Below are 22,396 nucleotides of genomic sequence, written 5' to 3' on the forward strand. Positions count from 1 at the left end.
GGAGTGTGACTCTGTTGATTCTCCTTGATCTCTCAGCGGCTTTTGATACCATCGACCATGGTATCCTTCTGGGGAGACTCGCTGATTTGGGAGTTGGTGGCACTGCTTGGCAGTGGTTCCGCTCCTACTTGGTGGGTCGTCTCCAGAAGGTAGTGCTTGGGAAGCACTGCTCGACACCCTGGGTACTCCAGTATGGGGTTCCACAGGGGTCAGTTTTGTCCCCCATGCTTTTTAACATCTATATGAAGCCCCTGGGTGCGGTTATCAGGAGTTTTGGAGTGCGTTGCCATCAGTATGCTGATGACACGCAGCTCTACTTCTCCTTTTCATCTTTTTCAGGTGAGGCTGTCAATGTACTGAACCATTGCCTGGCTGCGACAATGGACTGGATGAGAGCTAATAAACTGAGGCTTAATCCAGACAAGACCGAGATGCTGTTAGTGGGAGGTTCTCCCGACCGGATGGTGGATGTTCAACCTGTTCTGGACGGGGTTACACTCCCCCTGAAGGAGCAGGTTCGTAGTTTGGGAGTTCTTTTAGAACCTTCATTGTCACTTGAGGATCACGTAGCCTCGGTGGCACGGACTGCCTTTTACCAACTTCGTTTGGTGGCCCAACTTCGCCCCTATCTGGATAGGGATGACCTCGCTTCAGTTGTCCATGCTCTGGTAACCTCTAAACTAGATTACTGCAATGCGCTCTACGTGGGGCTGCCTTTGAAGATGGTTCGGAAACTGCAGCTTGTGCAAAATGCAGCGGCCAGATTGATAATGGGGACCAGGCGGTCCGAACATATAACACCGATTCTGGCCCACTTGCATTGGCTGCCTATATGTTTCCGGGCCCGGTTCAAGGTGCTGGTTTTAACCTATAAAGCCTTATACAGTGCGGGACCACAATACCTGATGGAACGCCTCTCCCGATATGAACCTACCCGTACGCTACGCTCAGCATCGAAGGCCCTCCTCTGGGTGCCTACTCAGAGGGAGGCTCGGAGGGTGGCGACAAGAAAGAGGGCCTTCTCAGTGGCGGCCCCCGAATTATGGAATAGTCTTCCTGACGAGGTACGCCTGGCGCCGACATTACTATCTTTTCGGCACCAGGTTAAAACTTTCCTCTTTTCCCAGGCATTTTAGTATGTGTAAAAATGTTTGTTTTTAAATTTAAAATTTTAAGCTCTTAAAAAAAACTGTTTTAAATATGTGTTTTATTGTATTTTATGCTGATTGTTGTGAATCGCCCAGGGAGCTTCGGCTATGGGTGGTATATAAATTTAATAAAATGAAAATGAAACAGGTTTTTAGATAGGATTCCTATATGAATTGTCTGAATAATGTTTACTCTCTAAAAATGTATGGTCATAATTTGCAGGGGGGGGTTGGAGGCGGGAGGAATACAGTTAAGTTGCCTACTGATTTACTTTGGAGTAAGTTCCATTGAAATAAATAGGACTTATGTCTAAGCAGGCATGTAGATGACTACACTTAAATCCTAAAATGATTTAGGCTATAGTCCTACTCCTAACCCATTTATCTGAGAATAAGCCCCATTGAATTGAATGAGACTTCTGAGTAGATATGTTTGAAAATGGAAATGGACTGCCTTCAAGTTGATCCTGACTTATGGCAACCCTATGAAGAGGGTTTTCACGGTAAGCGGTATTTGCCTTCCTCTGAGGCTGAGAGGCAGTGACTGGCCCAAGGTCACCCAGTGAGCTTTGTTGCTGTTTGGGGATTCAAACCCCGGTGTCCCAGGTCGTAGTCCTACACTCTAACCATTACACCACACTGGCTTCTCAGATATGGTTAGGATTGTGTTATAATTTCCTAAATCAGGGACTTTATGAGGGTTTGATGGCTTGATTTAAAACATATGTATCATTCTTCAGGATCATGGCCAGCAGTCCAAGCAGCAGAGCAGGGGATGGTAGGATTAGAATTAGCTGGCACAACCCAGAACAGTAACACAGACTTCAAATAGTTTATACCTCTTCCTTTAGATGCTTTATTCATTAATTTGTTGCATTTAATCATGTCATAACAAAATTCTGTTGATACAATAAAACAATATTAAAATCACAGACCAAGTTTAAAAAAATCAGTCAGCACAACTGAAAAACTAAACCAATAATAAAAGCAGATAGCAAAACAGATTCTATCATAAGCCTAAAATAGCAGGGAGTCATACTTTCTCATATACTTCTGTTTTAATGTTACTACACTTTGACTCAGTTGATTCTCTTATGTTCCTTAAAAATATTTAGTTAAATGTGTCCAATTCGTACATACTTTTAAACCATGGTTTAGCACTATATGGATAAGCTTCAGTGAACCTGAACAAAGCATTGGGCTAGCATGCTCCAGTCTACTCCTGCTGCTTGGAGAAGGACTTGTGCCCAGTTTAGTTTCACTTTCACAGAATTCCAGCTTAGTTCAGACCAGGCATCCTAGTTTAAAACATCTCTGTCCAGTTTAACATCAGCTTCATAACTCATGGTGTGAATCTGGGTTATTATGAAACTGATCCTGGTTTGCCTGGGTCAAACTTAACTCAAAGCAAAGGTTTTTTAAAAGTGAATCAAAAGTGGGCAGAGGCCTTCCTCCTGGCCATGCAGAAGGATGGCAGAGGGGCACAGGGACCTGATAATTTTGGGGGGCTCATAGTGCTAAACACACATACAATGCCTTGCAAACGTAAGCAGACCCCATCCAATTATCTCATATTACTGAATTACAAATGGTGCATTGTAATTTCGTTCTGTATGATATTTTATTTTGAAACACTGAAACTCAAAATCAATTATTGTATGGTGACATTGGTTTTATGTTGGGAAATGTTTCCGTTTTTTATGTTTCTTACAAACATTTCCCAACATAAAACCAATGTCACCATACAATAATTGATTTTGAGTTTCAGTGTTTCAAAATAAAATATCATACAGAATGAAATTACAGTGTACCATTTGTAATTCAGTAATATGAGATCATTGGTCAGGAGTCTGATTACTTTTGCAAGGCACTGTATGTCCCCATATGAGCCATGATAGCTAAAATGTATGTTTCAAGGCAGTAGATTGCTGGATTTTGGGGACATAAAATGCTTCATGCCCTGCTTGCTGGCTTCTCAGAAGCATCTGAGTGGCCATTATTGTAGACTGGATGGACCTTTGGCCTGATCCAGCAGACCTCCTCTCATGTAACATTAAACAGGGGAAGCTGCTTTATTGCACATTCTTCATAAACAATGAATGGTTCTAGGGCCAGAATTATAGGATCAATTTGGACACAGATTCATTAGTGTGTTGTTGTTGTTATGTGCCTCCAAGTCAACTACGACTTATGGCGACCCTATGAATCAGTGATCTCCAAGAGCATCTGTCACGAACTACCCAGTTCAGATCTTGTAAATTCAGGTCTGTGGCTTCCTTTATGGAATCAATCCACCTCTTGTTTGGCCTTCCTCTTTTTCTACTACCTGCTGTTTTTCCAAGCATTATTATCTTTTCTAATAAATCATGTCTTCTCATTATGTGTCCAAAGTATGATCTCAGCTTCATCATTTTAGCTTCTAGTGGTAGTTCCGGTTTAATTTGTTCTAACACCCAATTATTTGTCTTTTTTGCAGTCCATGGTATCCGCAAAGCGCTTCTCCAACACCACTTTTCAAATGAGTTGATTTTTCTCTTATCCGCTTTTTTCACTGTCCAACTTTCACATCCATACATAGAGATTGGAAATACCATGGTCTGAATGATCCTGGCTTTACTGTTCGGTGATACATCTTTACATTTGAGGACCTTTTCTAGTTCTCTCACAGCTGCCCTCCCCAGTCCTAGCCTTCTTCTGATTTCTTGACTGTTGTCTCCTTTTTGGTTAATGATTGTGCCAAGGTATTGATAATCCTTGACAAGCTCAATGTCCTCATTGTCAACTTTAAAGTTGCATTAATCTTCTGTTGTCATTACTTTAGTCTTTTTGACGTTCAGCTGTAGTCCTGCTTTCCTCTTTAACTTTCATCAGCATTCGTTTCAAATCGTTACTGGTTTCTGCTAAGAGTATGGTATCGTCTGCATATCTTAAATTATTGATGTTTCTTCCTCCAATTTTCACACCTTCTTCATCTTGGTCCAATCCTGCTTTCCGTATGATATGTTCTGCGTACAGATTAAACAAATAGGGTGATAAAATACACCCCTGTCTCACACCCTTTCTGATGGGGAACCAATCGGTTTCTCCATATTCTGTCCTTACAGTAGCCTCTTGTCCAGAGTATAGGTTGCGCATCAGGACAATCAGATGCTGTGGCACCCCCATTTCTTTTAAAGCATTCCATAGTTTCTCATGATCTACACAGTCAAAGGCTTTGCTGTAATCTATAAAGCACAGGGTGATTTTCTTCTGAAATTCCCCGGTCCGTTCCATTATCCAACATTTGTTTGCGATATGATCTCTGGTGCCTCTTCCCTTTCTAAATCCAGCTTGGATGTCTGGCATTTCTCGCTCCATATGTGGTAACAGCCTTTGTTGTAGAATCTTGAGCATTACTTTACTTGCATGGGATATTAAGGCAATAGTTCGGTAATTACTGCATTCTCTGGGATCCCCTCTTTGGAAGTGGGATATATATTGAAAGCTTCCAGTCTGCGGGCCATTGTTTAGTTTTCCACATTTCTTGACAGATTTTTGTCAAAATGTGGACAGATTCAGTCTCAGTAGCTTGTAGCAACTCTATTGGTATGCCATCTATTCCTGGTGATTTGTTTCTTCCAAGAATTTTAAGAGCAGCTTTCACCTCACATTCTAAAATTTCTGGTTCTTCATCATATGGTTCCTCCGTGAATGAATCTGTCATCCTGTCATCTCTTTTATAGAGTTCTTCAGTGTATTGCTTCCATCTTCCTTTTATTTCATCTCAGTCAGTCAGTGTGTTCCCCTGTTCATTATTCAACATCCCTACTCGTGGTTTAAATTTCCCTTTCATTTCTCTAATCTTTTGGAATAGGGCTCTTGTTCTTCCCATTTTGTTGTCCTTTTCTATTTCTATACAATAACTATTGTAATAGTTCTCTTTGTCCCTACGTACTAGTCGTCGTATAGTTGCATTTATGGTTCTGACCGTGTTTCTATCTCCTTTTGCTTTTGCTTTCCTTCTCTCTTTAACCATTTTAAGAGTTTCTTCAGTCATGCATTGAGGTCTTTCTCTCTTTTTAACCAGAGGTATTGTCTTTTTGAATTTTTCCCTGATAATGTCCCTGACTTCAGTCCATAGTTCTTCTGGTTCTCTGTCAACTAAGTTTAAAGCCTCAAACCTGTTCCTTATTTGATCTTGATATTCTTCTGGGATGTTATTTAAATTGTATTTTGGCATTATGAGTGCTTTGTTCTTCTTCTTTAGCTTTACTCTGATTTTCGATACAATCAGTTCATGATCTGTACCGCAGTCTGCTCCTGGTCTTGTTTTTGCAGAAAGTATGGAACTTCTCCATCTTCTGTTTCCAATTATATAATCAATTTGATTCCTATATTGACCATCTGGTGATGTCCACGTGTACAGTCGTCTTTTTGGTTGCTCAAAAAATGTGTTGGCAAGAAACAAATCATTGGCTTCACAGAATTCAATACGTTTTTCTCCTGCTTCATTTCTGTCACCTAAGCCCCATTTCCCCACAATTCCTACTTCTCCTCTGTTCCCTACTTTTGCATTCCAGACTCCATGATTATCATCATATCTTGTTTTGGTGTGTGATCAATTTCCTCCTGTACTTCTGTGTAAATCTTTCCAATTCTTCTTCTGCGTTTGATGTTGGAGCGTAGACTTGGATGATGGTTATGTTAATAGGTTTCCCGTTTAATCTCATTGATATAACTCGCTCAGACCTTGTGTTGTAGCTCCTAATTGCTTTTGCTACATCACTTCTCACTATTAAAGCAACCCCATTTCTTCTTGATTTCTCATTTCCTGCATAAAATATTTTGTAGTTGCCTGATTGAAAATGTCCCATTCCAGTCCATTTTAATTCACTCACACAAAGTATTGTAATGTTGATACGCTCCATTTCTTGCTTGACAATTTATAACTTTCCCTGGTTCATGCTTCTCACATTCCATGTTCCTATTGTGTGCGTCGTACAACTCCGGACTCTCCTTTCGCATCTGTGCACATCGGCCTCTGGGCTTCCTTTCGGCTTTGACCCAGCTGCATCATTAGTCACAGCACTACTCGTACTTGTTCTTTGTTCTTCCCAAGTAGCTCAGTGAGTGCCTTCTGACCTGGGGGTCTCATCTTCCAGCACTATGTCGTGTTGCATTTTGGATACTTTGTTCATAGGGTTTTCATGGTAAGAGGTATTCAGAGGTGGTTTACCATTGCCTTCCTCTGAGTTTGGATGCATCTTAGTCTGGTGTCTCAGCTTTGACCATTCCGCCATGGGTGCCCCTGCTAGGAGTCTAGCCTCTTGGTCTAGACTCCTGACGGCATTGCTCTCAGCTTCTTCAGCACTCTCAAACCCCCTCACCATGTTAAGGTGTGCATCCTAAAGGGGGTTCATTGGTGTAGGCAGTCATCAATACACAGTGGAAAGATAGAATATGTTTTTAATAAATAAAATGGTCATAGTAATGGGCCAGATTCAGCTAACTCATTGCATTAGTGGAAGCTAGTGCAAGGACTCCTGCTAGTGCAATGGGATTTTCCCCCTCCTCCCTCAGCGCCATGCTTCTCCCCCAGTGGTCCCCTTAAATCTGCTCCAGAGGATCAGGAGAACCCCCAGAACAACATGTGGGGCAGGAAGATGGAAGATCATTCCGTCAGGCAAGCAGAAATGCTTGTGTTGATGGAACAATCTCCTTAGCACTATGTTGAATATAACCCAATGATTGGCATGATGGGCCTCGAGACTGAGATTGCACTGCCGTCACAATGCACTGTAGCTGTGAATACAGATCTAGTACTTCCCATTTCCATTGTTACACCTCCCTCTTCAGAGGTGGAAAGATCATGGACATAAAGCAAATTACACATACCAATTACAGTTTGAGGCCAAATAATACATGTTACTTGGGTGTATCACTCAGGTCACTAACAGTGGCAAGCAGACATGGTCCTAATATCAGTAGAATGCCTACTTCATCCATCAAGACTTTCAAAATGCTGAAGACAAATGAAGAGAAGGCTTTCTACAAGTGATTTGGATTGTGTTTAGCTTCTTGGTCTTTTAGCTAAGATCAAGTGTGGTCCTGATATCTAAACTTATTCTGTAGGATATTAATGCAATATTCATTATCTGAGATGCTAACTAAGCAACAACAGTGGATCATCTATAGTCCAAACATCTTGCATTGGAACTCTATCTAAACATAGATATAATAATACCTATCTTACATTATATCTGAATGTGTTACTCACTCAAAATGGAATTCAGTAGAAAGCAAAATAAAAATCCTTATATTTAACATTTAATGGTGGGAAAATGAATATATATCAGTTTTGCCTTTACACAGTACAGGCGATTCCTTTTTGTCAATATTTATTGCAGTTCAGTATCAAAATGTGAATATCATGTCCTTCCCACCTTTCAGTGTTGCCCCATTAAAGAGCCGTTTTTGAAACATGACTCTGTTGTCAGTCAGACTATTTGAAAAGGATAGTGAAGTAAGGTTCTTTCCTTTAGTTGTGTGCACAGTCATACTACCACGGCTGCACTATTCAGCAATTCAACATGCTCTGACTGCTTGTTAATCAGAAGACATGAAAAAGAACAAAGAAATGTTACAAAATAGGCTGTTATTAGAGTTATATTTTATATTGTGATTTCAACTGATGAAACAGGATGATTGGATGACACAGGGCTTAATATTTGGAACTGGGGAGTGGAAGGTGGGCAGAATTTGTTCCAGTTTGATTCCAGTGACTTTGGCTTATTGGGAAATGGGAACAGCACGTTTGTATGTAGTTAAAACATATTCTGTAAATCTTTTCAGTTGCCCATTCCCTGGGTGTCGCAATAGATTAAGTCACTATGTGATGATATGACACCGCCATCACTCGTATTCCTGGGATATTGCTAGAGGCAACAACAAACCTGTGTCTTTGGCACATGTGAAGAAATTTAGTGCTTCAGGGGTTAAATTACACAGGCTCCCCCGTGGATCAGCTTATGCTTGGACAGTAATAATAGCAATAACATTAATAATATAAATGCCAGAGAAAAGTGAACAGAGGGGGAGAGAAAGGAGAGAAAGATGGGCAAAGGTATTCACAAGGAAGAAAAACCTGGCAGGCTACAAATGATGGGCTTTGTATGGCAGGTATAACAGCTAGAAGTCGGATTTCATAAGGCCGCTGCAAAATGCACACATACAAACACATATTACTATGGATTTGGAGATGGTTAGTGTCTTTGAGTATGTTTGTGTTTGCATGTGCGTGTGTGGTGTGTTCTGTCGCTTCAGGCCATGATATCCTAGGGCACTGTAACAAGCAATTCGTGTCAGCTCACAGTAAAGATTATTGGTATTTTCACTGGGGAAATATTTGCACTCCATCTTCTTTTCTATTTTTAGTGCCTGGAGCTTCCAGTTAGGTAGGAAGCTGTGGAGGTGGGGGGAGTGGAGATCTTGTCCCACAGTTGCTCAGAGTTACAATCCTAATCTCATTTCAGGATGTCTTGATGCCTGCTTGTTTGCTGAAGTACCTTTTTAAAGTCTGTGGACTGGTAGCTTTTCATATTAGTTTCGGTATAGGGAAGGAAGTGAACAATTGCTTTCTCTTCAAACACAATGTCTTTGAACAAAAAAAAGGTAACCCAAGCAAAATAACATGGTGACTATTTCTAGAAGAAGCATCACAGTCCTAATAAGCAGCAATGTATTGTGAAAGAAAGCAATATGAATTTGTCTCCTACAGAATTCTTGTTTATCATAATCATCTTTCTAGTGAAAAGCCTAATTTGTTCTTTCTATATGAATATTTTAAGTGTGATTATCATAATATCACAGTGGATGAGATTGTCCAAAATGCAACACTGACCTTGAGTGTACTTCTCCACTTAACATGTGGTGCTTTAACATTCAAGAAACAACATATCTTCAACCCACTTACTAATGTATAATCTGAAATTGTTAACTCTTGCTCTCTGATACATGGCACACAGATTCTTCAAATCTTTCACTATTCCATATACCAGCATGTGGTATTTTACCATTGTAAATATGTATAAGAATTTTCAAGATTTCTACTGGGAATAATTCGTAACTAAAGTAAGCTTTTCCCATGGCACTGCACTAGTTTATGATTTAATTTTTACTGACATTCCACCAGTCATATTATTAGCTTCACAAATGAAAGTAAAATAATCCTGTATTAATTAAACAGTGACTGAATTCCTTCAGTCATCTTCTCATTGGCTTCCTAAGACAGCAACACTGTGTGGCTCTCTGAGGAAACTTGTGCTGGAAAAAGAGTTTGATGGGACTACTGGGAGAGGGTAAGGGTATGCATGCTTTAGCAAGAATTTCTTCCCCAGATATTTCCTGCAGAAGACCCCCCCCCCTTGCACTTCAAGAAAGATGTTAAGGTGAACAGAAAAAAGTCACTTTACAGTAGTGTGAAGAGGATCTATTCTGTACCTGCTAAATTACTAATACAAAATGCAGTGGCCAGCCCTAAAGAACTGGTGATATAGAATACCTGTTGTGGTTCATCTATTGTATTTTATTGGTATGATATTGTTGCTCTGACTTCTTACTGAATAAACTTTGTGTACACATGCAGAGTTTATATAAGGAAAAGAAACTGTGTATGTGTACGCATATGTGTGCACGTGTTTGCTTATTTGTGGCTTGCATTTGAAAGCAAATTCTTATATGGCTTGTTTGTCTAAAATCCAGGCAAGGTGGTCATTATTTCTGCTAAATATAAATGAAAGCGGCAGATGGTTTTAAAGTAGTAATCTACTGCCATTTGCTCAAGTGTATATAAGCATGCAAAGAAATTCAGAGTGTAAGCTTGTCAATAGCTGTTTGTGTGTGTGTGAGAGAGAATAGAGAATAATATATTGTACTCAGGAATATGATGTACATCCTGAGGTAAAGCAGAAATGACAAATTGTAAGCAGTTTTAATATCTTAGCACTAATGACTTATAACTGAAATAGGTGGGATTTGCTTTCAAATAGTCAAGTGCAGGACTGGTGTGTGCAACAAAGAAAGTAGTTATGTTATGTTATGTTGATCATGATTAATTTCAGACCTCCAGGATGGATTTGAACAAGTAACATTTAATTCAAACATAATTGAAAGAACGTTCTCCTTTGGTGGTGTGGAAGCACTGTTTATGGGGATATATAATGTCCTTTAAATAACTTAGGGTTCAAAGCAATAATAGTAATATACATAGTAGACTCAGATTTCCTTTCCATGTTTTTGTCTCCAGTGTCCATTTTGAGTAAATATGTGCTCGGCACAATTAACTATGCCGCTTCTGCAAAGTGCCACTGAATCTTTACTTCAGTAGCCGTGAGGTAGCTGGGGTTTAGGAGTTGGGCAATTTGGATGCAATGAGATGTCTGTAGCACTTAAGTGTGAAGGAGCTTAAAGATGTACAGTACTCTACATGGGAATAATTATACACACAGAGGGGATGTGAAGATGTAGACACTGTTCAGCGGTGCTCATTGACTGGTGCAGCTACTCGTGACAGCTTCTCTTACCCTCCCAGCTGATTCCCAATTCCATTACTATTGCTTTGTGGAGACTCTTTGAGGTAAGATGTTTACACTGGAACATTTGATTTAGTGTGTGCATGTATGTGTAAAACAGAGAGAGTGCACACACTTCACTTTTATTGTCTGTGATCTAGAGGTTATGTAATATGCATTTGTTCTGATATTCTCACAAGTCATTTTAAAGCCTCGTCAACTAAACAAGCATTTTTCAGAGAAAAGAGAGCACTATAACACCTGGTGAGTTGCCTAATTTATTTCTTCTTTTTATTATAATAACCAAATTGTAAACTGGCATGCCCAAATTTCAGAATGCAGTTGAAATTCCAGGCCCAGGTCTAGTGGAGGTGACATTTTGAATCCCAGGGGAGAAAGGCCAACTGCCTTTCATGAATGCATAAATTAAATTGCTACGGCTGTAGTCTTCTAAGTAGAAGCACCATCAGCAAAGACAGATTCTTGCAAGGTGTCTGGTGAAAAGCCGTAGTTAATTTGGTGATGGGGGGAAGCGTAAGATGACATGGGCAAGAAAAAGGATAGCGGAAACTATGTGGATAAGAAAAGCTTAGTAGATGGGAAGGCAGAGCACAAAGGAAAGCAGTAGTCCAAAGAATATGAACAGCTAATTGTAATGATCTTAAAACAATATGGAGTTTTTTTTTATTTTCTAATGATGATTTAATGACTATGAGGCTATATTTCAGCACATACTCTTTGCTTATAAACATAGCTATCCAGACTAGGGACTTTGACACTTGAAAAAGCTGCGTGTTCAACAAGACTTTCAAACTCTTGAGCTAGAATACCTATTGAAAATGTATCTGAGTTCAAAGAGCAATATGGAATAAGTATATCCATGTGTATAGGAGTGTGCTTCAGTATGTTTGTGAAAATAGACTGAATACTGATTACACGTAAGTTATACAGAATCAAGAATTCTGCTATAAAATCTGCTATAAACAAGTCATTTATTCTATTACAATATTTTCAGGTGTGCTAAAATTACTAATACAAACACCTATCATCATCTTCTTGTTCTTGTTTAGTGAAATCTGTGAAATGATTCGGTAGAATGCATGTCAGAATACTTTTAATTCATTGCTCAGGACCAAAATGTACATCTTAATTGGGGTCTACATTTAGTAATACAGGCAGCATAATGCTACTGATAATTAAGTTTTTACCATCTGCTTTTCTATAGTGGTCAGACCTCTATGTTTTGCTGTGTGGATTGCAATTCCTAAACGTGGAGGTGTGTTTTTCTGCATGTATAAGAAGCAGACTACCAACTTAATATGGGATAAATATACACTGTAAGTTGCTCAGTAAAACAAACAGATGCAAACACGTCCATTGCACTTACATATATTTGTCTTCTTCTGTCATCTTACTTTGGCAAAAGCCATCAAATAGATTTGGAGACAGCTGTTGTATTCCCATTTGTGAAAGGCATTAATGCAGTCTGAGGGTGTGCACTGATTTGTTTTGATCTAAAAGATTATGCCATTTGCATCACAGAGTGCTTCAGTCAGAAAAAAGTGTTCCACGCAATATAGCTGAATTAGTAAAAAAGTATTTTTCATGAATCTAACAATTGTTTCATCACCATATATAGGATGCATTTTTCCCTGCAGGTAAGAAGTTTGTTCAGTGGGTTTGTTCAGTGAGGGAAATCAGCAGATTTGATATGCTGTAGCTAAGGATGGTAACTAGAGGCTGGATAATTTTGTAGGCATTTATGCAAATAATGCAATGCATTTGCTTCTACATTGACAAGATCCTTGAAGTTTTTATTGAAAGTTTGTATTTACTTACTGAAGCACATATAGTTGTCAGGCCACTGAAATTTTAGCTGGCACATATGGATCCAATGCATGTTTGTTCAGAGTTCTATTTGCTGACTTCAGTGAGAAATATGACCAAGTTATAATATAGCTATGTAGCCTTAGCTCTACTGAAGAGCCTAACCTGCATTATTCGGAAGTAGGTTTCCTTGAAATCAATAGGACTTAAATTCAAGTAAATACTATAAGTATTCTTATGGAAGATACTGATCAATAAAGTGCCTCTTTTTATTCTTGGATGGATATAGCAAAACATATTTTCCATAAGTGCATGCTCCTGTTTCTGTGAAAATATAGTTAAAAGTATACATTCATTTCTCTTTAGTTTAACCCTGACACTTTTTCACTGATGAAAACACAAACACTGCTAGTCTTACATGTTCAAAAGTTAGCAATGCAGAATTATAGTATATAGATTCCTTAACTCAATCTTTAGAAATATAGAATAGAATTTAGGTGAATTATATGAAGGGAGAGGGAAATTAACAGTTCAATTTTATCCATGTTTATTCAGTAGTAAATATACTTAGGATTTCAGTTGACGTGCAAATTCTTCAACACATTTATGCAGAAGTAAGCCCCCATGAATTAAATAAAACTTATTTTGGAGTCAGGATTCATGTAGCCAATCTACTGCTTGTTTACTCAGAAGTAAGTCCCACGAAGTTACATGGGAATTTCTTTCAAAGTAAGTGTGCTTTAGGCTGCAATCCTATAGGCACTGACCTGGCACAGAGAGTAAACCCTACGGAATTCCAGAGCGACTGTCTTCCGAGTAAACATGCATAGGATGGGACAGTAAGGATGAATACTAATTTGTCACAAAATGAGATCACTAAACAAAACAGAAAACACTGGCAGCCAACAATGCAATGGGAAAAGAGAACAGCAGCACAAAACTTATACCTTGTGATGAAATCTTCACAAAAGCAACTGAGGCTGTACTCCTTCCTGTCAAACTGTCTTTTAAGAAGCAGACAGCATTTGCTCACCCTAAAGAGTTAAAGGTAGCCACCACAAGAGTTAAGAAAGAGCCGTGCTTTTGAAGTCCTTTTTAAAACGTTGCATCGTTTATATCTGTGTGTTCTTACTTGTCGCTTATTATTTCTATCATTTCTCGCCCCCCCCCATCCCTTCTCAGTCCCCTTTGCTCGTCTCTACCTGCCGAGCTCCGCTCAATCTGTGCAGTGTCTGTTTTTGCTGGCGCTGATTGGCTGACGCCCTACCAATCCGGTATCTGTCTGGGCCAGTGGGACTGCATATGTAAAGCCCTACTTCATATTTATAAGCTCCAATCGGGGCTTTAAGTCCTTGATTAGGAGAGTGTGAGAGCTTTTGGTCCCAACTGGCTGTGCCTATAGGCTTGTCACCAGGAGAACATTTGTGTTAATTGCACTGTGCTGTGTCAAGGAAACTTTGATTTATAGCTGGGGTGCACAAATAATGGTTGCCGAGCGCACATGGATTCGGTAGAACTTTGCCTTCCTGAATCTTTTTCCTTGCACTACGAAGAAGAGTAGGTATCTTTTTTCTTATTCCCTCTTCCTTTTTCTCCTTCTTTTTAAACCACCGGTTCCCACTTTTATTTTCCAAAACCGGGGGTGGAGATAATAAGCATATTAGAACACTGAATGCTAACGCTGTTTCAGGTAATGGTTTCCGGCTTCTGTTGTGCATGATTGGGGCTGTTTGCGTCTGTGTTGTCTCTTTTGTGCCCGCCTTTCTTTGCTAATTCAGTAAGTGGGAGAATTGTGCATTCTCTACAGTGTTAGCTTTCGAGCAGCCACGGAAGCGGTGTGACTGTCGGGGGAAAGGGGAGAACCCCCCCCCCCAAACAGTTGTGTGAATGACAGTCACTTCTTATTCAGCTACTAAGAATAGGCACTTGGCACAAATGCAGAGGGAATTGTCTAAATAGACCTTTCAGAACGACACATGTACGCCTCCTCTTCTGCCCCCTATTGCCCCCCCACCCCCAAACAGAATTTAAGAAGGATATATTCTGAAACAGGATTTAGATATTTAGGGCCTTTTCAGTTAGATAATGTTTTGGTCTTTCTGATGTTTCTAACTGTGCACAGTTAGGAGCTAGAAACCAGCCCAACTGTTTAATCCCACTTTAAGGATAGTGCTCTGTAATTAAAGTGGAATGTAACGTTCCAGTCATTTAGTGACAAATTGGTCTATTAAGTAGTAAGGAGAGAGAGTGTGTTGCTTCTTGAGCCAGTATTTTGCTTTAATTGGAATATAGCATTTTTTTAAAAAAAAAAACTGCTGTTGCTATTATTAATCTATCCTACACAGTAAGGTACTTTGTGTATGCAGCACGTTTAATATACCTTTAAAAGACATATAGTTTAATGCATGTTTTCTTATCTCCTACCCGACAGCAGAGAAGAGGGTGGGGAGATTCCGAAGGCAAATTGAACACTCTAGAACTTCGAGAGCTTGTAAACTTAATTTTGGGCAAAAATTACACACTGTGGAAACTGTCAGTTGACTCAGCTGTACACAAGAATGCATAGTGTGGCTAAACTAGGAAGTGACGGTGTATTGTGGGTATAGGCCCACTACCTATCCATAGTGTCTGCAGGTTATATTGGCAAGTTGCAGTTAAGTCAGATTTTTTTAAAAGTGCCTGGGATTCTGGAAAATAATACAGACAATAAAAGAGCTTGCTAATTGGAAACTGGAAGCAAAATTCCTTGTCCATCTGCAGAAGAAGTTAAATAAATAGGAACAGCATGCTCACTGAGATATGGTTTATAGATCAGCATTCAGTAAGCTGATATACAGTGTGATTTAAAATGTCTTAATCTGTGCATAAGTGCAGTTGTCAGTCACTGTTCCAAGTTGAGATGGGTGGTTTTCTTTGGTGGGGGAAGTGAGAGGTGGAGAGATTCTAAAGTTAGGAAGATGTTCTTTTTTTAAGGAGCTTTCTTGATTTTACCTTCTTAGAGCTAATTTGAATGATTAATTTTGATAAGCTGCTTAAAGTAGATGCATTTAAATGAAATTGGGACACATGTCTTCTTAGCTCTGGTGAAAGATTGAAACTATTCTTCCCCCCTTACCACAATTAGCACTCTTATCTTGCCCCCTCCCCCTTTTGCCTCTGTTAAAAGTCTTCCGAATGTAAGGTTGGATGGATCTGTGGTTTGGTGGGTGTGAGGCGTCCTTCCCTGGCAGAACTACCCAATGCGCTGTAACACATCTGTCTCTCTGTCTCAATTAATAAACCACACTGCCTTACTTGCTATTAATATTGCTAGTAATTGTATTTTTGCTATGTGGCATGTGATGCACAACAACCTATGAAGGAAGCTACAGGGACGAAATAAAAGCAGTGGATTATTTCTAGACTTAGCACTTTATAGAGTGCGTATTGTGGTGGTGGTGAGGGCTAAAAACTGATAGAACATTTGGGGGGCACATAGACATCTGCCTTACTGACATAAGGTATGCTTTGATGTCTGGCTAGCGCGTGTTAAAGAATGCAAAAACTTAAAAGCCAGCTGCCTCCCTTGCTTTTGCCTTTTCAGCAAAAACAGTAATGTTAATAATGTCAAATAGCAGTTAATAACAGAACAGATGCAGTATAGTTGCTGATTTACACATATGTTTGTCACTTTAATTGTACTAAATGAAGCGGTGTGCTCATAATACAAAATCTTATCCAACCTGTGATTAAAATGTAACATTGACTAAAGGATTATAGAGCGGACTTAATTTTACTGACTGTTTTAACAGTTGTCACAGCTGTTGGAAGAAGGAAAGGCAATTGAAACACTCCAAAAAAGGGGAGGGGGGAGGAACTAGCTTAGTAAATTTAAACATGATCTCTGAATGCCAAGCATAGAGAGGCAAATAGATTTGTGACTTCAAATATCTTCTCTGAGCTGTGTACATTTCCCTTTGTAGTTCTGTCCGTTCCATGAATTTGAACCCTCGACCTCTTCCACGCTTCCTCCATTAAAATGCAACAGTATTGAAATGAGGAAGAGCTCATGTGAATGTCAGTATACATTATTTTAGAAACAAACTTGTTTTGTAGTACCTGAGATAAAGCATACAGATGCCAAGAACTGAAACTTAGGATGGATGGCTGAAATTTCAGTAGTGAATACTGATGTTGGAATGTGGAGACAAAAGATGCTTGAGTGCCTTGAAAGAGTGTTTACAGATCTCACAACATTTACTTTTAAAAACATTATGTTTGAGAGCTGATCTTTGGAATCTGCATTTTCTTCTTTATCAATATTATTCATTAAATATCTAGAAATTATACTTGGTTAGATGTGTGTGTGTTTTACTGCCCCTCTTTTATTGCATGGCTCTTATTTCCAATAACATTTGATCTGGAAAATATGTGCATTATTTGCATTGAGGGGAGGGGTAGCTGATATCTGTGGGGGGAAAGTTAACACTCCTGAATCGACTATAAGGTTAGTCTTCTTGAGGTCAGGGCTCCCTATATAATTGAAGTGATAATTGTCCTGTACAGTATATAAGAACATGCCTGTGGATAAATGTGTGTATGAGTATTCATGTAATATGCACTCAGTAGGCCTACAAGAAAACCTTAAGGAATGCTGTCCCCCAAATCCAAAGACACAAGGTATAAGCATGTCTGCTGACTAAATGAGTATCGGTGTACTGCTTTTCATATTCAGTTCTTCCTTGCCCATCTACCCAAATGGGCCTTGTTATACACTCCCTTACTCTATTTTCCAAGTTTGGATTTCTGCTCAGATGTCTTTTCTGCAAGTTTTTGCAGGTGACATAGAGAGCAAGTAGCTGGTGCTGAAATGGCTGCCTGACAGCTTTTTATTTGTTGGGCCTGACCTTTTTTTCCTCCTTTTTCTTTTTAGTGATGGATGCTCATTTTAACATGTTTATGGTTCCACTCTTTTATTTACTGAGCCTGGTGTGTTGCAGCAGTAATTAACCTGTGTTATTAACAAAGCCCTTGTGAATATCCATTAATTCTCTTGAATGGATGATAATTCCCTCCCCGCTATTTCCTTCCCCCCTTTCTCTCCAAAGCCTTGCTGTCCCATTTTAAAGCTATCCTTACCTTAAGACCTCCCCGACAATACACTTGGGAAATAATTTACATTACAGTAGCATAACTAACATTCTTCTTGAGTTGTTTTAAATACGCTAAGAAGTAAATATGAAGAAGGAATCTAGTTATATTGATATTTTCAGAGAAAAAGGGAATGGAAACAAACCTATTCTGTTCAGGGTTTGGTGGGTGTGTGGGATGATGTTTCAGGGGATGGATTCTGCTGGTTTCATCTGATTTGAAGTTACATTGGGTATCACTTTGGGAATTTAAAGAAAGGAAAAACGCATTAAGCCTGCTGGAAAAAAATACTTCCGCTTGGACTGCTGAGGAAAGATAAGGACCGCCTCATTAGCCAAGCCCTACTTTTGCAATTAATTTTGCAATACATGACACTATACATCAAATACAGAGGGTAACTTATTTGTGATTTGTTTGTGAAACCCTTCCCCTTTTATGCCAGAGACCAATAGTTTACAGTCTTAGACTAACAATATGATGCTAGATTCTGTGCTTTTTTTTTTTAATTAACAGTACACTTAAATAGCCTGGCAAACTTCCTGATATTGAACATTTCTGATGCACAGTGACCTTTGGCTTTGGTGTAGCTGAAAAAGCATATAGAAATGAACACCAATATTTATTGACACTCTTCAAAGCAATGCTCCTTTATGAATATTCTTGTTATCAGTTGGTAGAAATGCTGAATATAAGAAATCTGGCATAAATCGGAGACTGTATCCCTCTAGAAGTTTTAAAGCAACTCAATTATATTATGTATGCTTTGGATTCTGCTTCATAGCACATTCATTGGGGGACAGCAACAATAAATGTTTATATCTATCTAGTGCCTCTGTAGCCCTAGCAAACTCTCAGGAGGAAATCTGTGATTATGCTGGGCTGGTTTGGTTTATCTCTTTTACATCAACTGGCCTTGTATTAAATTGTCATTGTCCTAAAGCACACGAGAGAGAAATGAATTGCACTTCTCGACATGCTCTGACAGTGAAATATTTAGCTTCTCTGTCTCCAATCATACTCATGTGTATATGTTTGATAGTGCTGGAATGACAACCAGCAGTCCCTTGTTGTCTGACATTTCCATTTTACATATTCTCCACATTTTTGGGAAAGTCTCAGTCTCTCTCTCTTTTTTTTACACTTATCCAGTTATACTTGGCTGAGACATATCAATGTTTATACACAGATATAAAACAATTCCATGTTTTTATCACAGCTGATAATGCCTGAATAGGAATATGGGTGACTGCTTGATGTGCGTACCTCTTACAGTATATACACTCTAATCATATTTATATGTCTTATACATAAGCAAACATTTTTTTAAACTTCTTGTCTGAAACTCACTCAATAATAATGTAGATATTTGTCTAGATTTTTGTATGGTTTTTTTTGGCTGATGCATTCCTGTGGATATGTATTCAGCTGCCATTATTTTCACATTCATATTTTTGTGCAACAGAAGATACCATAATACAATTCTCTCAATTTCTGTGTTCATCAATTATAACAGATATGATTTTTATGTTTACATTCCCAAGGCAGAACTGAATGCATAATATTTCTGACATATGGTCAATTTTATATTAAAGGTATAAGTCTCTAAAGAGAAAATTAAACTCCATTTTAATGTAAACGTTCTCCTGTTAAATGTATATGATGCACACACCTTTAATTTCATTTATTCGCCTTAATGTTCTAAGCACATCCAAACTCAACACAAAACATTAAAGAAAATTATAAGATTTTGCTCCAATTTCTACAAGTTTTATAATATAAACCAGATAAAACAGATTCTAAAATGTAATTGTTTTGCTCTCCAACATAACTGATATCATTCTTGCATAATGACACATGCCTGAAGACCAAATCCTGCTAAGAGGCTGCAGTCCTTTAAAAACATGCATATAATTAAGCTCCATTTATTGCACTGGGGCAGACTGGTGAATAATAGGGCATAAGATGGCAACATAGCCTTATTTGCTCATGTAGTACATAGAACTTGATGCAATTGTTGTGCATTACTTTCTTTCCAATTGTGAAATACTTACCCTCCTTAGTCAGAGAACAGGTTATAGTAGAAATAGGCTCATCTATGTAAATTAGTTGTTTTAAATTGGTCTTTTATTTCATGAAAAAAGTTTGCCTAGAATTTTCTCTTTCTCTTCAAAATACTTGCTTTATCCCATCATCAATTATTACTTCAAGTGTAAATAATGTGTATACCATAAAATAACTTTCTCCTTCATTTGCATGTCTGGGTCATAAACTCTTGTAATTGACCATATTGTTGGACTGAATTTTCCTTTTTTAAAAATATTAAAGTCTATATCAAAAATGCCTCTAAAAGGGAAGTAAATGGCTGTTCTGTTAGTTTATACCTATTCTCGTAACATTCTTTAATGAAAGCAGGAGTTGCCTTTAAAAAAAGTTTCCTTTCTCTCCCACCTTCCCACAAACTAATCAATACATATATTATTGTTTTGTAGAACTGTGTACATTTGCTTGGCATAATTTAAAATACAATAGCAAAGTATTTCTTTGTATGCCAGCACAGTCTGTTTTTTATTTTCTTTATAACTGTCAAGACGTTATTTACTTTAGTATCTGTAAAGCTGAGTTTTGTTCTTAATCCAAATAGAATTCATATAGGACTAAAACTGAAGCTAAAAATAAAACTTAAGCATGTTGTAAACATGAATTCCTAAAAGTAAATTTTGAAAGCATAGATCCAAAGATCTTGCTGCACTAATAGAAGGCACTTTGCTAGTGCAGAGGATTTACTGAATTTGCACCATCATCTGCAGTCCTCTTTTGCTCCCCAAATCTACTCAGGAGATCAACCCCCTGAGACCAGTTTTTAGAGGGCATGGGGATACAAATCGGGCAGGGGAGGGAATTAACAATGCCACACATGAATAGAAGTGCTTTCCACTTGAGCAGTGGGATCTTTGGATCCAAGCCACTAAAATAAGTGGAATTAGTCTTGTGATGGAAGACAATGGTAAAACAAAAATCCATGTAGACCTCAGCATTATTTGTTTGCAAGCTGCTGTCTCACTTATTCCTATGTGTCTTTCATGTTCTGAGTGAGACAAAAGTGCACATCTCCTTTTCATCATTTTGATTGGAACTACATACCATATGTAATGTGTTTTGGCAGCACTTACCTAGCCAAAGAAAACAAATTAATATTAGCCATGCTGAGGGGCATCAGAAGTATCACAGATGTGTCGATTTAGCTTTGCTCCATCATGCACCCTTTCCTTAAACAACTGGTCAAGCTGTCGCAAGATGTTGCATGGGCTACAAAGAGATTTTAATAGGTGTGATAAAACATTGATGGCTGTAGCTAGTTAGAATGAGAACATTTTGCCAGTTTGTGGATGCTTGTTTTCAACTCCCATCACAAAAGAGAGCCAGCCAGAAACAAGACAACCTCAGTTCGAACTTTTATCTTAAAAGCAGATGTATAGGTGGTAACAAATATAATGGATAAAAGACACATAAAATGAATTGGACTTGCCCACGAGCAATAGTTAAATTCCTTCCCTTACAAAAATGCAAGTAGAAAGAGACATAGTATGGAAGGAGGCAAACAAGATGGTTTGTTTTATGCTTTCTGTTCTTGCTCCTTGGAATTCTTTTCTTTCTACATAGTTTGTTGACAGCAGTACTATTGGAGAAAACACCAGCTGTCTTCTGCAATGTTTTAAATATTTTTCTTGGCATTTTTTCTCATATATGGAATAGCTAAGAAAATATTAATATCATGCACAGCGCAACATGGTGGTTCGGTGCATTCAGACTGGTATTTAAAATAACATTATATGAATAAGTTGTTAGAAAGTAAAAGCTGACCTTTTATATATGGATTGCCTTTTTCGTTTGTTTGCAAGACATTTTTATGTTATGTAATTATCTGGGGTTTGCTACAGGTTCCAGATTGATTCTTAAGTTAAAGGTTCTTCTTTTTCCCTTAAATATTCCCAGGTGATGTCAGATGAAAAGGGTATTATGGCTGAAATATACACCCGAGGAATTCATTTTGGCAAGCCTGGTCCATGTAGGTTAGTGAACCAACAAATAATTTGCTTTGTTTCTTTAAAGTTAAGACAGGGAGAGGGGGGAAGAAAAGATAATAAGGAGGTGGAGTTTCAAAAATTGAGAAATATATAATTTTAGATTTGGAAAGTTGGCAAATATCAACATGCAAATAAATGTAATGGACTGATAATAAACACCATGTACATAGCAAAAAATATTTTCCAGCTTAGCAGTTTAATGAAATATTTCTAGTATATAATCATTGTTCTATAGCAGTTATCTACCTAGAGGGGATGATCATCTGTTCTGAAATAGCATGAAATACCATTTTTTTAAAAACTATATTTTCACAGAAACGGTAGAGGTGGAAGATGGGACTTCACTATCTGAAGGAAGACTACTAGGCACTATATTATCGTTTTAAGAATAGTTTTCTATAGGAGTAGCAGGGTCATTTTAGCAAGGGCTGAACATCCACCACCACTGGTTTACTTCTGTATGAGTGACACCTGTCCCATCAATCATGGGGACCATGGCTTCACAGATGAAGAAGCAACGATTGGCTGAATTACTCAGCACAGCACACTTGGCTTAATTCATCTCATTGTTTTCCTACAAACCTAAAGGATGCTCATTCTGCTCCTAGAGTTGACGTAGAAGCGTGAGATGGTCTCAGGCTTAGCATGTGTCTACCCT

At 38.4% G+C, this 22,396-nt stretch overlaps 1 protein-coding gene across 9 annotated transcripts in view; it reads left to right on the forward strand.

Moving 5' to 3' along the window:
* ESRRG (estrogen related receptor gamma) overlaps positions 1 to 22,396 on the forward strand; it is a 791,879-nt gene that overhangs the window by 457,498 nt on the left and 311,985 nt on the right. For 3 of the 9 annotated variants that reach the window (XM_061625191.1, XM_061625192.1, XM_061625193.1), the window contains one exon: positions 21,647 to 21,723. The exons of 2 other annotated variants lie outside the window; for them this stretch is intronic. In XM_061625191.1, coding sequence (XP_061481175.1) covers positions 21,650 to 21,723 — 74 coding nt within the window. In that variant the 5' untranslated portion in view covers positions 21,647 to 21,649. Of the gene's footprint in view, positions 1 to 13,847; positions 14,081 to 21,643; positions 21,724 to 22,396 lie in introns of those variants that run through there. 4 more of the 9 variants (XM_061625190.1, XM_061625195.1, XM_061625199.1 and 1 more) reach the window with 4 other exon arrangements.

The sequence above is a fragment of the Rhineura floridana genome, chromosome 4 (assembly GCF_030035675.1).
Source record: "Rhineura floridana isolate rRhiFlo1 chromosome 4, rRhiFlo1.hap2, whole genome shotgun sequence".
Lineage (NCBI taxonomy): Eukaryota > Metazoa > Chordata > Lepidosauria > Squamata > Rhineuridae > Rhineura > Rhineura floridana.